The sequence below is a fragment of the Onychomys torridus genome, chromosome 17 (assembly GCF_903995425.1).
Source record: "Onychomys torridus chromosome 17, mOncTor1.1, whole genome shotgun sequence".
Taxonomy (NCBI): domain Eukaryota; kingdom Metazoa; phylum Chordata; class Mammalia; order Rodentia; family Cricetidae; genus Onychomys; species Onychomys torridus.
In genome coordinates this window covers 63,568,849-63,580,589 of record NC_050459.1, presented here as the reverse complement: position 1 = coordinate 63,580,589, position 11,741 = coordinate 63,568,849, and the positions used below count along the sequence as shown (strand labels likewise).

The following is an 11,741-nucleotide window of genomic DNA, read 5'->3' as shown; positions in this document are numbered from 1 at the left end:
CAGCAATAAAATGTTTTTAATTAAAAAAAGAAAAGTATTTAAATCCCAGAGCAGGGTGTGGTGGTGCACGCCTTTAATCCCAGGGCTCAGGAGGCAGAGGCAGGAGGATTTCTGGAAGTTCCAGGCAGCCAAGTCTACAAAAGCCCTGTCTCAAAAAGCACATTCAAGGCTCAAGAGTTGGCTAAGACCACTTGTTCTTTCCGAGGACTGGGGTTCGATTCTCAGCACCCACAAGGAGTCTCATTCCAGCACCAGGCATGCAAGTGTTACACAAGCATACGTGTAGACCAAGCCCTCAAACACACAATAAATTAAGGAATATATTATATACCCAAAAAATTTATTTTGAGATATCTTGCTAAATTGTCCATGTTGGCATGAAACATGCACTCCTCCTGCTTAGCCTCCCGAGGGACAGCAGGCGCCCACCAAACCCTGCTGGGGAAGCTGGATGGCATCCCTGGCGAGGAAGCCCCTCATCCGGGAGGGGGACTGTCTGTGTTCTCCCTCCAGCTCCACGGAATGAGAAACCTCGTGGTGCGGGCTCTTTAAGAGGCGAAGCGAAGTCGCCACAAACCCCGCCCCGGCACCACGGAAGAGGGGGTGGGGGCTTGGGGTGGTCCTGGCTACACTACGCGTGCGCGGTTCGCACGCGGTTCCGGGTCTTGGTGTCGGGTTCGCGATCTGCAGAAAGACGGGCTAGGCCGTGAAGTTTAGGCAGCGGCTTCCGTCTCTCTCCAGTTCCCGGATCACCCGCCTTGTCACCTGGGTCAAGTGGGGAGTGGCAGCGCCACAGCTGGAACTCGCGCTGAGCTCTGGGCGAGGCGCCGCAGAGCCGAGATGAGCCAGTCTTTGGTTTGCCCTGCGACCGTGAGCAGGTGAGACTCAGGGACTGTGGGACCCGGGGCGGAGGCGGGTGAACTGGGCGCTGAGCAGTGGTGGCCAGGCCAGGTGGGATCTAGGGTCCCGACCTGTGTCGGGTAGGGGCGGGCTGGGGGCGGAGCCAGGCGGCCGTATCTCTGGCTGTGGGCGTGGTCTGGTTCCAGACTTTTGGTGGCAGAGTTCTTGGGGCCAGCCGGCCTAGAGGGTGGCTCACAGTCGTGCCAAGGCCCCTAGCCCTCCTCCTGTCCTGCAGGGTGAGCTCTGTGCTTCATCGCAACAGCCGGCAGTTTGGGAAGAAACATCTTTTTGACCAGGATGAGGAGACGTGCTGGAACTCGGACCAGGTGAGGCGCTTCCATGCCCCTTCATTCCGAGTGTGAAGCAGATTCGGGGTGCAGAGTGCCTTGAGAATTTTGGGGAGAACTAGAAATGACTGCGTGCTCACACTTTCCCTGAACTGGCTGTGGCCCTGGAACTTGACAGGTGAGCAGAGCATAATAGGCCCTTACCCTGCGGTTACCAAGTACCCATCTGCTTCCAGGGCCCCTCCCAGTGGGTGACACTCGAGTTTCCCCAGCGTGTTCACGTCACACAGCTGCAGGTGCAGTTCCAGGGCGGCTTCTCCAGTCGCCACAGCTGCTTGGAAGGTACTGGAAGGTCGTGAGAGGTGGGTGTCGAAGGGGTTCCCTGGATTCTCGGCTTGTCTTTCTCCACTGCAGGTTCACAGGGCGGGAACACCCTCTGCAAGATTGTGGACCTCTACCCTGAGGACAGCAACGCTCTTCAAATATCCTGCTTGGCCCGGGGTATGAGGGATATGGTCTTCGAAAAGTGTTGGCTCTGGAGGGTGTGGTGGTACAGGCATTGGAGAAGCTGAGGTGAAGGATCTCAGATGTTAGGCCAGTAACATACTGTCTCCAAAGAACTAAAGCTTTGGCCTCCTACACCTCAGTAGGAGCTATTACATGGAGCTTTAGTGCTCCAAGGTATAAGGAGGAGGCCATCCCAGGCTACGCTGGACATGTATCAAAAAAACAAGGTGGCTGGGCATGATGGCGCACACCTTTAGTCCCAGCACTTGGGAGGCAGAGGCAGATGGATCTCTGTGAGTTCAAGGCCAGCCTGGTCTACAAAGCAAGTTCCAGGACAGCCAGAGCTACACAGAAAAACCCTGTGGGGGGTGGAGGGGAGAAAGTGCTGTTGATTTCTTGCTGGGTATGGTCTGTAGTCCATTGGGTGGTGTCTGAACTGGGAAGGTGGCCTGGTAGGTCAGAAACAGTCATCATTTCCTTGACTTCGAGAGGCCACACCTTCTCCATCCCTACTGTGGAGGTGGATCGACTGAAGTTGACCTTTGAGGATACCACTGACTTTTTTGGCCGTGTGGTCATCTACCACCTTCGGGTACTGGGTGAGAAAGCAGTGTGAGAGCTATCGGCGGCCATCTCCTCCAGGAAGCCGCCCTGGGAGGCACCTAGAAGCCCGTCAAGATCTCCACAGATTTATTGGTTCTTGTTGGGGAAGGCCCCTTCCCTCCACTGTCCAGGAGCTGCCTCAAGCCAGTTGTGGGCCGACTGGCTTGTTCCCTTAGTGCCTGGGTTCCCAACAGGCCATCTTCACTCAGGGTCGGCAGGCCCCAGGGTACTCTGGAACAGTTTGAGGATGTGGCTCTCCATCACCTGTTGCACTGTGGGAGGAGGTATGAGTGGGACAGAGGACTGGAGAGGCTGCTCAGGAGGCCATGAGCAGGAGTGAAGGAGACCCAGGAGGTTCTCAGCCCAGAGGCTGGGACCCTTCACGAGTGGTCTTTGCTCCAGCTGGGCAGGGCAGGGCAGGGCAGAGCTCTCTGGAGAATCTTGTTTTAAGCCAAGGCCCCCCGGCTTTTCTCGACTTGGTGCTTCACACCACTCCTGCTCTTGCTCAGTCAAAGCAATACCAGACCCTCAGCAAGTGTGGCCACACAACTGTGGCCCTCCCACCTCAGAACCATTTGTCTAAATAAAACCTTATAAATATATATATATATTTTTTGGTTTTCGAGACAGGGTTTCTCTGTGTAGCTTTGGAGCCTGTCCTGGAACTCGCTCTGTAGCCCAGGCTGGCCTCGAACTCTCAGAGATCCACCTGCCTCTGCCTCCAGAGTGCTGGAATTACAGGCGTGCACCACCACTGCCCAGCAAAAACTTCTATCTTGTGTTCTGTTGTAGCAGCAGAAATAGAAGTTTGGAGCGGCCTCAGTGAAGTGCTCCACCCCAGCACCATGTGGCGCGGTGTGCCTGTGGCAGGGCAGACTACCCTGGAGCTAAGCTGGGCTATTAGTATCTCTGAGTTGTCTGTCCACTCCAGAGTGGCTTCCATCCCTGTCCTGTACTGGTGTCCCTACCACAGCCCAAGTGCCAAGAGCCAGGATGGGGTGACTGGGTGCTAAAGGGCATCATCTAGCACCTTCAGGGAGCATCCTGTGTCCCCCTCTATGACCGCCCACACACAGTCCCTCAGTCCACCCCAGGATCTCAAGCCCACCTTTGCGGTATCCCAGGGCCACTGCGAGGTCCATTGGGGTGTAGCCAGAGTCGGCCTCTGTGGTGAGGTCAGCGCCCCGGGCTGCAAAGCAGAACAAGCACTGGACATAGGGCTGCACCTGAGAGTTGGGAGGCCATGGCAGTAGGGGACTACAGGGCTGAAATGACTCCCCCCGCATGGTACAGCTACAGGTTTGCAGTCTACCCTTGCCACTGCCCAAGACCTCAGTGCCCCCCACCCAAAGAATTGGACTTAGGATTTAGAGTCCCTGGGGCAGGCTCAGTGTGGCTGACTGGATCAAACACCAAAGCTCGCATACTACTCTGCCTCCTCTTGTCTACTTTTGGAGTCCAGGATTCCCAAAGTGCCCAGTGATCTCCTACTCACCCAGTAAGGCCTCCACACACTTCACATGGTTCCCACGCACAGCATAAAGTAGTGGTGTCCCCCCGTTCTGTGGGATAAGACTAGGTGAAAACCATTGCCCCTGCCCTGGCTGTCAATTCACCCCACTTGCTGTCTACCACATGGATTCTCATGCTCTGTGTCTCTTAGATGCCCATTCTTCCAGGTAGCTCTCCCTGACTTCACGGCTTTGGGGCTCTTGCAGCTGCTGGTGAGCCTGCCTTCCGTCACAGGTCTACTCATTCTCTTTGTGCATCTGTCTCCCGGACAACGGGAACTCTCTTATCAGTTGTGCTAACAGCTGCCCTGTGACCCCAGAACCCGGGGCAGGCCATCCACGTGGAGCAGGGATGGAAGCTTAAGTGGCTATGACAGATCCAGGTGGCAGTGCCTCACCCAGTCATAGATGTTGATGTCCACGTCACGCTCTAGCAACAACCTCACAATGTCGGTGTAACCGCCCATGCTGGCGAGTGACAGGGCGCTCTCCCTCTCCTTGGCGAGGATGTGAGGGTCAGCACCCTAGGGAAGCAAAAATCTCAGGGTCCTCAAGTGGGACAGCCCATCTCAAAGGCAGCAGCTTAAGAAGCTGAGACCCCAGCCTGTCCTTGCATCCCCAGGACGTACCCAGTCTAGCAGGAAGCGAACTGTCTCAATTTCTCCAAAGGCTGAAGCCCAGATGAGGGGAGTGAAGCCACGTTCATCTGGTTTGTTGATCAGATTGTCACCTGGCGAGTGGGAGGGATATGGGGTGGGACATGACAAGATTGTGCACTCTCATGAGGGTGGGCAGGGTTCAGGGGTCACATGAAGGGGAACATACACAAAACATACATGTACACACAAGCACAAGTTCCCCTAACAGACAGGCATGCACATGCACACACACAGGACACGAACCCTTCCGCAGATGGTCCTTCAGTTGGCTCAGCTCCCCTTGGGCTGCAAGCTGGTGGATGGACAGGGCTAGGGCCAGAGACAGGCACAGTGTTCACCCACTCCATCCCTTCCCCAGGCCTCAGTTTACCCTGTTCAAAATCGATCCTCTTTGGTTTTTTTGAGAGAGGGTCTCGTAGCCCAGGCTGGCCTGGAACTGCTGATCCTCCTGAGTGCTGAGGTGAGGAGCTTGGGATGAACTCAGAACTTTGTGCATGCCGGTGAGCAGTCTACCCACTGAGCCAGATCCCTCAATCTCTTACAGCTTCTCTTTGTCTAGGCTGACCTCCAGCTCAGTAAGTAGCCAGGGATGTCCTTGAACTTCTGAGCTCCCTGCCTCCACCTCTCAAGTGCTAGGCCATTGGATGCCATGCTAGGCTTGTAGGGAATCTTCTAGCCCCACCCCAGCCCTCCTTGAGTTCTACTTACAATCCAGGGTAGCTGGCAGCGCCGAGACCTCATTCCCACGCTGCCGGTTTGTGAGGGCTGTTGAGTGCTTCAAGCAGCTGCCTGCAGGGAGAGAGAACCTGTTTCCCCAGTGTCTGCTGCCTCAGGGTGTCCAGGCACAAGCTGCAGGCTCACAGCTTTCAAAGGCCACTCCTGTGACCTCCATGTGCACTCCCACATCCACAGACACTAACAGTAAACAAAATAACCTTTTGAGATGAAGGGCAAAGGGGCGGGACCTAGTGGTGCAGGCCCACACCCCCCACTCAGGAGGCTGGGCAGGTATCGCAACTCCCAGCAGCCTGGGCTACAGTGAATTCCAGGTCAGTTGGGACTACAGAATGAAACCTATGTTAAAGAAAGAGGAGGCTAGGCAGTGGTGACACACGCCTTTGATCCCAGCACTCCGAGGATTCTGAGTTCGAGTCTAGCCTGGTCTACAGTGTGAGTTCCAGGATAGCCAGGGCTGTTACACAGAGAAATCCTGTCTCATAAAACCAAAGCAAACAAAGAGACGGAGGGGAAGGTAGATAGAGGCAGAGAAGGGCTGTTGATCCAGACAGTGACACAGCACTGGCCTAATGTGTGAGGATGGGGCTGAATTCCCAGCACAAAACAAGAGAAGGGAGATGGGGAGATCATTCTTTGGTTAAGAGTGCTTGCTGCTCTTCCAAAGAACCTGAATTTGGTTCCTAGTACCCATGTTGTGTGATTCACAACCACAACCTGTAGCTCCAGCCCCAGGGTACAGTGATATTTTATTTGTATTGAAATGTGATTTTATTTGTATGTCAATAAAGTTGCCTTGAGGTCAGAGCAAGCCAGAGCAGAAGCTGAGCAGTAGTGGGGCACGCCTTTAATCCTAGCACTTGGGAGGCAGAGCTAGGCGGATCTCTGTGTGTTCAAGGACACAGCCAGCAAGGCAGACACACGCCTTTAATCTCAATACCAACCATAGAAGACCTGGAGGTCTGTACAAACAGGCAGTGACGAGGAGGTCATGTGGCTGGGTTTACAACCAATGAGAGAGGAGAACAGAAAGTTTTTAAATAGACAGGACGCAGAAAAGTAGGTCTCTTGCGGAAAGGAAGAACCGCAGAAGCAGTGAAGGGTAAGGTTTTCTGCTCTTGCTCTGACCTCATGGTTTTTAACTCTGCAATCCGTTCTGTGTTTCTTATTTAACAAGCCGGATACATCTACACCAGGGCACCCAATACCTCTGGCCTCTGTGGACAATATGTGCACTACATACATACATACACATACACACACATATATAATTAAAAATAAAATTGGGTTAGAGGGATGGCTCAGTGATTAAGAGCACTCTACTCTTCCAGATTTGGTTTATGGCACCCACATGTTGGCTCACAACCTACTGTAACTCCAGTTCCAGGGGATCTAACAGCGTTCTTCTGGCCTCTGGGCACTGGGCATTCATGCTGCACAGACACACAAGCAGACAAAACACCTATACACATAATTTTTTAAAGTAAAAATAAATCCTTTTGAAGACTATAAGTAAATAAAAATGAGAGGTAAATAGCCAGGCGATGGTGGGTTACACATTTAATCCCAGCACTCGGGAGGCAGAGGCAGAGGCAGATGGATCTCTGTGAGTTCAAGGCCAGCTTGGTCTATAGAGCGAGATCCAGTACAGCCAGGGCTACACAGAGAAACCAAAGAGAGAGGCCATAAAAAGGCCATGGAACAAATAGGCTTGAGGGGCACACCCCCATAATCCCAATCCTGGGGAGGTAGAGGCAGGAGGGAAATCCCAAGTTTGAGGCAAGCCTGGTCTACACAGTGAAATCCTGCCACAGAAAAGACAGAAGGAGAAAAAGCAGGTAGGGGCAGAAAAACAGGCAGCGAGTCTGACAGGATGGTCAGGGCAGGTGGCTCTCAGGTGACCCCACTCCACTCACAACAAGCTGGGGAGAGGCAGCGAGAGGGACACAGGTCCTGGTGTGTCGTCAATTAGATGTGTTTAGGGACAAGGAGGCCTGGGCTCAGGGTGTTTCCAGTACAGAAACAGAGAAGGGGATGAGACGGAACAACTGTGTTTGTGTGTGTGTGTGTGTGTGTGTGTGTGTGTGTGTGTGTGTGTGCACGCACACTCACATATTAGAGGTCAGAGGTCAACCTCAGGTGTACTCCTCAGGAGCTGTCCACTTTGCCTTTTGAGACAGGCTTGGGGCTCACCATTTGGGCTAGGCTGGCTGTACATCAGGTCCTGGGACCCTCCTGTCACCTCCTACTCAGAGATAGAACTGCAAGTGTGTTTTACCACACCAGCTTTTGCTCTGGCTCCTTGGGATTAAACTCAGGTCCCTCTGTTTGCAGGGCAGCATGACCTGACCCAGTCATCTTCATGGGAGCCTTCCTGGCTTTTGAGACAAGGTCTTGTGTAGCCTAGGATCTCTCCATAGTTAAGGATAATGCTGAATTTCTTTCTTTCTTTTTTTTTTTTTTTCCAGAGCTGAGGGCCAAACCCAGGGCCTTGAGCTTACTAGGCATGCACTCTACCACTGAGCTAAATCCCCAACCCCATTACAATCTTTAAAAAAATATTTATTTATTATGTATATAGTATTCTGCCTGTATGTATGTCTGCATACAGGAGAGGGAACCAGATCTCATTACAGATGGTTGTGAACCATCATGTGGTTGCTGGGAATTGAACTCAGAACCTCTGGAAGAGCAGCCAGTGCTCTTAACCTCTGAGCCATCTCTCCAGCCAACCCTGAATTTCAAATCTTCCCATTTCTACTTCTGAAGTACTCAGACAGCCAAGTTCAAATAAAAACTTCGTGCTTGAAGCAATACTATTCCCAACAGCACAGAAGAAACTGGGGTGGGGGTGGGCAGAGAGCTGGATCAGCAACTGAGAGCTAGTTATTCTTAAAAAAAGGGCTGGAGTTCAGCTCCCAGCACCCACATTGCCAGCTCACAGCACCTGTAACTCCAGCTCCAGCAGGAGCCAATACCTTCTGGTTTCTGTGGGCACCAGTGTATGCATGCATGCATGCTCTGACACATACACAATTTGAAAATAAAAAAGAAACTACCCAAAAGTTTGTGAATAGATGAACAGGTCAACAGAATGTGGTCTGCCCATCCACTAGGATACTATGTGATCACGAAGAGTAATGAAGAGCTAGCTGCCCCATGCCGCACTTGGGTCAATCATGAGTTCAAGACGTTGGGCCACCCCAGGGTCACATATCGGCCAGAACAATGTGAACAGGCAATTACCAGAGACAGGAGGCAGATCAGTGTTGCCCCAGCCTGGGGGAGAAGAGTCTTCTCCTGCAGTGATGGCAATATTCTGGAACTAGATAAAAGTGATGGTGGCACAAGCTGGGGAGTGTGCCGAAGTTCACTAAACTGTACTGCAATTGTGTCCAAAGAGTCAATGTATGTATTTTGCCACACTAAAGGCATTTACAAAATGCCCAGGTGTAGTGAGGTACGCATTTGATCCCAGCACTCAGGAGGCAGAGGCAGGTGGATCTCTGTGTTTGAGGCCAGCCTGGTCCATATGACAAGTCCCAAGACATCCAGGACTCTAAATAGATAGGCTCTCTCTCTATACATACATATATATACACATATACATAAATATATGTGCATAAATATGTGAGCACATATACATGCAAATACACAATCTTTTTTTAAACATTCACTATGTAACCCTGGCTGGCCTAGAACACACTACAAAGACCGATTGGCCTCAAAGTCACAGAGATCTGCCTGCTTCTGCCTCTATGGTGCTGGGACTCACTGACTGGCAAGCAGGTCTAGCTGAATCAGTGAGTTTCAGGTTAAGTCAAAGACTCTGTCTTGAACATAAGGGGGAGGCCTGCATGATGGCTCAGTTGGTAAAGGCGTATGTTGTGGGCTTGATGACCTGAGCTCCGTCCCTAGGACCCACAAAGTACAAGAGAAAACTTGGAGTTGGGGATTTAGCTCAGTGGTAGAGTGCTTGTCTAGCAACCGAAAGGCCCTGGGTTTGGTCCTCAGCTCTGATCAAAAAAAAAAAAAAAAAAGAGAAAACTTATCCTGAAAATTGCCTTCTATCCTCCACATACACACATGTGCAAATACACATGAAATAAATAAATTTAATGTAAAAATTTAGGGGCTGCAGAGATGGCTCTCTGGGGTTCAAGAGCCCCAGGTTTGATCTGCATCTGTGTTGTGGGGGGGTCTACAACCGCAATTCCAGGGTTCAGATGCCCTCTTCTGGCTCCCTCAGGCACTGCATGCACATGGTGTAGATACATGCAGGCAAAGCACTCATACACATAAAATAAAACATTTTAGGGGCTGCAGAGATGGCTTAGTGGTCAAGAGCACATGGCAGCTCACAACTGTCTGTAACTACAGTTCCAGGGGACCCAACATCCTTACACAAGCAAAATAACAATATACAATAAATAAAGTTTAAAAAATAAATAAAAACCCTTTAAAACTTTTTTGTTTATCTTATTTTAAGTGTATGTTTTGCTTGCATTAATGTACATGTGTGTCTGATGCCCTCAGAGGCCAGAGGAAGTCGGGTCTCTGGGGGAATTTGGGTTGCAGTTGGAGTTAAGATGGTTGTGAGCTGCTCTGTGGGTGCCAGGAAATTGAACCCAGATCCCCTGGAAGAACAAGTGCTCTAAACAATTCAGCTTCCTCTCTACCTATCCCACCACACTTTTATTTTTTTGGTTTTCGAGACAGGGTTTCTCTGTGTAGCTTTGTGCCTTTCCTGGAACTCGCTCTGTATCCCAGGCTGGCCTCGAACTCACAGTGATCTGCCTGCCTCTGCCTCCCGAGTGCTGGGATTAAAGGCGTGCGCCACCACTGCCTGGCCCCACCACACTTTTTAAAGACAGGGTCTCTCTAAGTGACATTGACTGTCCTTGATTGTCCTGGAACTCCCTTGTAGCTCAGGCTGACCTTGAACTCACAGAGATGCCTAGTTCTGTCTTTTGAGAGCTGGGATTAAAGATGTGTGCCAACCATGCCTGGCAAATATTTTAAGAAATAAAATATTTTTTATAGACAAGGTATACAAGTCATTGAAGAATACATGTCAACATCTGGTCTCCATGCATGTGCACACATATGCACATGCAGTAGTTTGAACACATGCACACAACCTCAGGAACATGCACATACATCACACACACACACACACATATTAAAATAAAAATAATAATCTAGGAGGGTGGAGGGGAAGAGTGGTCCCAAGTCTCCTGCCATGAGGCAGAGAGTTCATGTGGAACCTGACAGTCTCCCTCACCGAAACCCAGGTTCTCACCATGTAATGAGGATGCACTGGCACCTGCTTCAGGATTCACGGCCTCTGGGGTGCAGGGGAACAGACTGAGGACCACAGTGTCTGAGCTGTCTGGGGATTCATCTCTGGGGTTCTCAGGATCCTCAAGTTCAGGAGCAGGGGACTGCTGGTTTGGGATAAGGTTCTCTGCAAGCTGAGTGGGCTCCATGGGGGGGCTAGAGGGAAGACATGACAATAATTATTAAAAGCTCTTGGTCCCCAAGATGGCTCAGCTTGACACCAGGCCAGATGACCTAAGTTTAATTCCAGGAACCCACATGGTGAGGGGAAGAAGTGAGCCTAGTAAGTTGTCCTCTGGCCTCCACATCAGCTCCATAGCACATCCCACCCCAAATAAAGGAATACAGTAGTTCTTATCAGGGGCCGGGATTTGGTTAGGTCCTGACATGGTGGTACACACCTTTAATGCCAGCACTTAGGAGCCAGAGGCAGGGAGATCCTTTGAGTTCAAGGCCAGCCTGGTCTACCTAGTAAGTTCCATGACAGCCAGGGCTATGTTAGAGAGACCTTATCTCAAATCTGTGTGTGTGTGTGTGTGTGTATGTGTGTGTAGTGTGTGTGTGTGTGTAGTGTGTGTATGTATATGTATACACACACTACACACACACACACACACACACACACACACACACACGGCATGGTCTGCATACTCAGCCTTGTATAGTTAGAAAGGGAAACTTAAGGCTTTGGATAATTGCTATTGCCATAAATTAACACCAGAATCCCTGGCACTTGCACCAGGCAGTAAAATCGTAGTTCGGGCAGCAGTCTGTGTTCAAAACCTCTCACTTACAAGCTGTGGAAACCTGGGCTATGACTAAGCTGAACCTCAGTTTTCTCCTCAATAAGTGAAAAACACGAGGCCTCTAAGAGGTCATGTTAGAAAACAGCACAGAGAGATGCTAACACTAAACTTAGTGTCTCTCTGTGGTTATTTGGGTCGGGGTCCTCCAAAATGACTTAGGGCTCTATAAACACAGGAGGTCCACTCACCTCCCTCCAGCCTCCTCCGTCTCCCTACGCTGCAAGCCTGGGTATCCCAAAACTCGGGAACCCCTATTCACAAACTTTTCTGATCCAGTGGATCTAGTGAGGTGCAAATTGGTGGTCGGACGCTCAGCACTCTAGCTTCCTCTGCTGGGACAGTGAGCAGCAACTTAATACGCGACGATTACTCCGACTGGAGAAATCCCCACTG

General features: G+C 51.0%; 2 protein-coding genes across 3 annotated transcripts; one reads left to right on the top strand and one right to left on the bottom strand.

Moving 5' to 3' along the window:
• Positions 1 to 608: 608 nt before the first annotated feature.
• Positions 609 to 2,901, top strand: LOC118597823 (nuclear receptor 2C2 associated protein). Its single transcript, XM_036209529.1, has 5 exons — positions 609 to 878; positions 1,136 to 1,226; positions 1,424 to 1,529; positions 1,602 to 1,669; positions 2,191 to 2,901. Exons 1-5 carry the CDS (start codon positions 841 to 843, stop codon positions 2,308 to 2,310), a joined length of 423 nt encoding a protein of 140 aa, XP_036065422.1. The 5' UTR covers positions 609 to 840; the 3' UTR covers positions 2,311 to 2,901.
• On the bottom strand, positions 2,368 to 11,728 carry Rfxank (regulatory factor X associated ankyrin containing protein). 2 transcript variants are annotated; one of them, XM_036209528.1, is made up of 9 exons: positions 11,537 to 11,728; positions 10,505 to 10,698; positions 5,176 to 5,256; positions 4,711 to 4,776; positions 4,438 to 4,538; positions 4,207 to 4,332; positions 3,793 to 3,859; positions 3,406 to 3,486; positions 2,368 to 2,569 (listed from the first exon to the last, which is right to left on the bottom strand). In XM_036209528.1, exons 2-9 carry the CDS (start codon positions 10,689 to 10,691, stop codon positions 2,499 to 2,501), a joined length of 780 nt encoding a protein of 259 aa, XP_036065421.1. In that variant the 5' UTR covers positions 10,692 to 10,698; positions 11,537 to 11,728; the 3' UTR covers positions 2,368 to 2,498. The 2 variants fall into 2 exon arrangements, with proteins under 2 accessions (XP_036065421.1, XP_036065420.1); XM_036209527.1 differs by lacking the exon at positions 2,368 to 2,569 and having other exon boundaries at positions 3,025 to 3,486.
• Positions 11,729 to 11,741: the final 13 nt, after the last annotated feature.

Excerpts from the sequence above, each read along its gene's own strand:
- LOC118597823 (XM_036209529.1), top strand. The coding sequence starts at position 841 with ATGAGCCAGTCTTTGGTTTGCCCTGCGACCGTGAGCAG. Across the intron at positions 879-1,135 it reads TGCCCTGCGACCGTGAGCAG|GGTGAGCTCTGTGCTTCATC; the intron begins GTGAGACTCAGG and ends CCTGTCCTGCAG. Across the intron at positions 1,227-1,423 it reads CGTGCTGGAACTCGGACCAG|GGCCCCTCCCAGTGGGTGAC; the intron begins GTGAGGCGCTTC and ends ATCTGCTTCCAG.
- Rfxank (XM_036209527.1), bottom strand. The coding sequence starts at position 10,691 with ATGGAGCCCACTCAGCTTGCAGAGAACCTTATCCCAAACCAGCAGTCC. Across the intron at positions 4,777-5,175 it reads GCTGCCAGCTACCCTGGATT|CCCTGTCCATCCACCAGCTT; the intron begins GTAAGTAGAACT and ends CTCTGGCCCTAG. Across the intron at positions 3,487-3,792 it reads GTGTGTGGAGGCCTTACTGG|CCCGGGGCGCTGACCTCACC; the intron begins GTGAGTAGGAGA and ends TCTGCTTTGCAG.